Genomic DNA, 5,000 nt, shown 5'->3' with positions numbered 1-5,000 from the left:
CGCTGACGATAGTATTGCACAATATGGAATATTGCGCAATAATTTTGACAGTGTAGTGCCCGCTGTGCTTTGGCATCTCTTTGCTACTGGAATGGTGCCAAGGATAGCAGCCATAATAAAATGAATAATGGGACTCGAAACAAAATGGGTTAATTTTGTTTTATCGAAACAAAATGAGTTAAATTTGTGTTATACCTTAAACCATATACTCTACTTAGAGATGTACGTACACACACATAGACTATAACTTATGGTGCTAAACACTTTGACAGGAGACTGCAAGAGACCATGAGGCCTACACTAGGCAGTCCCATGTCCATGACCACCCGTCATCTCCATCCATAAAGTTGTGTAACCGTTTTTTAAAACAACTGATAGTTTCAGCGCTCACTACATGATTACTATGTTCCATTCGTTGACCACCCTATTAGTAAACCAATTCTTGCCTATTTCCTTTTTAAATTTAAATTTGTCTAATTTAAATCCATTACTGCGAGTCCTGCCCTGTTTTCCTAATATGATGACCTTGTTTGCGTCACCCTTGTTAAAGCCTTTGATCCTTTAATGGATGAAGAAAAATTACAAGAAAAGTTGGGTTGATATGATAAATGCATTCGAATTCTTTCGGGTAATCGTCAGCAGCCCACAACTAATCTATAGATCGTAAACAGCAATGAATAAGTTGATGGGTTAACTAAATCGAAGTTCTCCAAGGTACTCACTCAACATGTCCTCCTTCTTCTCCTGTTTCTCCTCTTCCTGGTCCATTTTCTCGAGGAGAATTTTCTGTTCCGGACTTCCTCCCTTTCCGGCAGACACCTTCTCTTCCAGGAGATTTTCTTGAAGAGTTCCTTCTTCGTCAAAACGTCCATCGACGCCTTTTGGGTCTTCTCTCTTCGTCTCTGTACTTTCAGGTTCTTTGTTCTCTCTGAAGGTCTTCATTGTGTACGAAGTCACATACCCAATTCCTCAAGCTGGAGGTCTGTTCTCTCTGAGAGAGAGAGAGAGAGAAAGAGAGAGAGAGGGAGGGAGAAGGCGAGGTAAAAAAAAGAGACAAAAGAGACAGAGAAATAAAACAGAAAAAAGGAGACAGAAATGTGTATTTTTTGTTCTATATTTCTGTCAGGTCTCCCCGTCTGCTAGTGTTATCAAGATTGTTATTGGCTATCTGAGCACACTCTTCAGTAATCTCTTTTCCATAACTATTATCCTCTCTGTCGCTGTTCCTTTGAGCATCACGCTCTATCCTCAATCATTCAAGCCACTAATTATACAGAACGACTTAGGTATGTGTTTCAGCTCTCCGGGTGAATTTGTTTAACTGAAGAAAGATTCTTGCGAGCCTTAAAGACCAAACAGCTTCGAGAGAGGACGGAAATAGACTTTTCTTCAACAGGTGGGAATTTTCTTCACATTGCTTGGGTTTTCATCTTTGTCTAGGCATTAGTTCTGTTGACTGAATCTTAATCTTGGAATTGATGTCTTACTGTGTCTTGCTCAGGCTGTGATTTCAGTCGCCTGAGCAGAACTTCGATTGCTCAGAGTAACTTTGTTCTCAAATCGTTGCTTGGGTTCTTGTGTCTTTGTTTATATCGCCCTCTCCCTCCGTGATGTCCTCTCTGACATTTGCGTCCGTTACGTGACGTCACTGAGGCACGTGAGGCCTGTCCGTTACGCTTCCGGGATACAGTCTGCCTCGTTTGCGTCCGTTACGTGCCGTTACTGAGGCATGTGAGGTCTCTCCGTTACACTTCCGCGTTACTGTCTGTATGCCTCTCTCGTTACGTAGGCCTTTTACGTTAAATCCGTTACGTTAAGCCCGTTACATTAGGCCCGTTACACCAAGTTCAGCACGTGGAGAGAAGACTTTGGACCTGCGGAGGAAAAAAAATTGTTACAAGACTTTGATGTGGAACAGGAGGCAAAGTTGGTTTTCATTATGTTAAGGTTCTTCAGTCAAAAACAGCATTGTGCACAAATATCAAATGAAGACATAAACACACACACACACACACACACACACACACACACACACACACACACACACACACACACACACACACACACACACAACAATAGTGTGTGTAGAAACTATACATGAATTTAAGAGCAATTTAGACACTACGAGATACAGAGACGGGACTCCACGACCTTAGCTCCCCTTCCCGTAAGATACAACTAGGTAAATAAACACACACACACACGCACACACACACACACACACACACACACAGACGCACACACACACACACACACACACACACACACACACACACACACACACACACACAACTCGTGGCGCAGTTGAATGCATTCCCGGCTGCCACTACGGTGGTCCAGGTTCAAATCCCGCAAAGTACTGAAATATTTTCAGTATCGCTGCGCTGCGAGTCGTTACTCCAACTCTCGTGGGCAGAGAGTACGGTGTGTGTGAGCATGTAAGGTCACAGCATTACCCATAGATCGGTCATACGAGCTCTGAACTCTCTTCCGGGAGTGAAATAGCTGTCGATCACGAGTCTAACACATGATTCAAGACCATGGTGGTGAAACACAAACACACACACGCACACACACACACACACACACACACACACACACACACACACACACACACACACACACACACACACATACACACACGCGCGCGCGCGCGAGATATGGAGGCGGGACACCACGAGCATAGCTCCCCTTCCCGTAAGATACAACTTGGTAAATACACACACACACCTACCTCTGTTGAGGTTTTCTTTATATTCTCCCGTTGTAACTTCGTTTTCTATGATATCATACTTTGTTTACATGAACTCATCTTTCGTACGATTTTCATAAATTTACGTATCGTATCTATCGCTCACTTGCTGCCAAGACCATTTTTTGCATAAATACGAGCTTCGATACCGGTCCCAGCATTCTGGAAAGCGCAGTTAATGGCGGTCTGTGTGCGCGTAACCACCAGTTTCCGCGTTCTTTCATACACACACACGCACACACACACACACACACGCACACACACACACACACACACACACACACACACACACACACACACACACACACACACACACACACACACACACACACACACGGGTCCGGGTTCGAATCCTGTCCAAGGCTGAAATAATTTCAGTATCGCTGCGCTTCGAGACGTTACTCCAACTCTCGTGGGCGGGGAGTTGTGCGTGTGTGTGTACGTGTCAAGTCACAGCATTACCCATAGATCGGTCATACGAGCTCTGAGCTCTCTTCCGGGAGGGAAATAGCTGTCGATCACGAGTCCAACAGGTGATCCATAGACTAAAGGCCAAGGTGAATACACACACACACGCACACACACACGCACACACACACAGACACACACACAGACACACACACACGCACACACACACACACACATTTGTGGACTTAATCTACAATAAGAAATAACGTTGTACAACACAGCTATTCCTTAGCTTACTGTTGTTGTTTTTTAATGCTTGTAAAATCTTTTCACTGTCATAGTTTTATCATTTTATAATTCTGTAGGCTGCATGTTTTCAGCAGTAATGCTGCTATATCCAATAAACTGTATATCATTATTACACACACACACACACACACACACACACACACACACACACACACACACACACACACACACACACACACACACACACACACACACACACACATAGTCATTACTCCAAATCTTGTGGGCGGGGAGTTGTATGTGTGTGTGCGTGTAAGGTCACAGCATTACCCATAGATCGGTCATATATGAGCTCTGAGCTCTCTTCCGAAAGGGAAATAGCTGTCGATCGCGAATCCAACACGTGATCCAAGACCATGGTGAATCACACACACACACACACACACACACACACACACACACACACACACACACACACACACACACACACACACACACACACACAAAGAGAGAGAGAGAGAGAGAGAGAGAAGTGGAAAGTGGACTTCAACATAAAGAAATGTAGCATAATGGAATTTGGAAAAAAATAAAAATAAAAAAAGAATGTCAGGACAATACAAAATTGGAACAAAGGAAGTAAATAGAGTTCTGAAACGAGTCCTGATAAACAGATAAATAAAATTTTCGGAGAATCTTTCAAGTTGCTAAGATCAATAAAGGTCGTTTGTACCTATTTAGACGAAAAAATTGTTAAAAGATACTAATCATACTAATAAGGCCTAGACTAGAGTATGTTGCAACACTATGGTCACCCAGTACCAAAAAGAATATAAGGAAAATCTTAAAGAATTCAAAGAACAGCCATGAAAAAGGCCCCAACACTTTCTAACCTGCCATATGAGGAGGGACTGGCTACATTGAAATTACCGACTTTGGAACAAAAAAGAGAAAGAGGTGACTTCCTGACCATTTACAGAATCATAAAAGGCATAAAATTCCTCTCTTTCAAGGACTTACTAAATTGAGATAAGAGAAATACAAGAGGACGTAATAAAAAAAAAACTCAAAAAGGGTAGTTATAGAAGAGACCTGAAAAAAAAAATCCACACAGAGTGGTGGATATCTGGAACAAACTGGATAAAACCAGTATGTGCAAAAACTATACACGAATTTAAGAGCAAACTAGACACTGCGAGATAGGAAGACGGGAACCCGCGAGCGTAGCTCCCTTTCCCGTAAGATACAACTAGGTAAACACACACATACACACACACACACACACACACACACACACACACACACACACACACACACACACACACACACACACACACACACACACAAACACACACACATAACCTTGGTATGATAATTGGAGAATAGAGACAGGACCCCACGAGTGTTACTCCTTTTGCGTATAGTGTAATTACTTGAACCCAGTTATGTAAATAAATCCAGCCATATCCCACACTCACTCTGTATACATTAGCATGTGTACGCAAACATGTTTTGAAGCACACACAGTATTTCTTTATGCACATCCGAGTGTTGGTGCTGGTCTTGTGTTGCATGAAATCACATGTAATGAATA

At 42.7% G+C, this 5,000-nt stretch overlaps 1 protein-coding gene across 1 annotated transcript in view; it reads right to left on the bottom strand.

Annotated features, from left to right (window-relative positions):
- LOC143038955 (putative transporter slc-17.2) overlaps positions 1-5,000 on the bottom strand; it is a 40,911-nt gene that overhangs the window by 34,260 nt on the left and 1,651 nt on the right. Inside the window, exon 2 of the mRNA XM_076208766.1 lies at positions 723-1,874. Coding sequence (XP_076064881.1) covers positions 723-942 — 220 coding nt within the window. The 5' untranslated portion in view covers positions 943-1,874. The remainder of the gene's footprint in view (positions 1-722; positions 1,875-5,000) is intronic.

Source organism: Oratosquilla oratoria, chromosome 25 (assembly GCF_046742065.1).
Source record: "Oratosquilla oratoria isolate Oo_2021 chromosome 25, ASM4674206v1, whole genome shotgun sequence".
In the NCBI taxonomy this organism is placed as follows: Eukaryota; Metazoa; Arthropoda; class Malacostraca; order Stomatopoda; family Squillidae; genus Oratosquilla; species Oratosquilla oratoria.
This window is presented reverse-complemented; position numbering and strand designations above follow the sequence as displayed.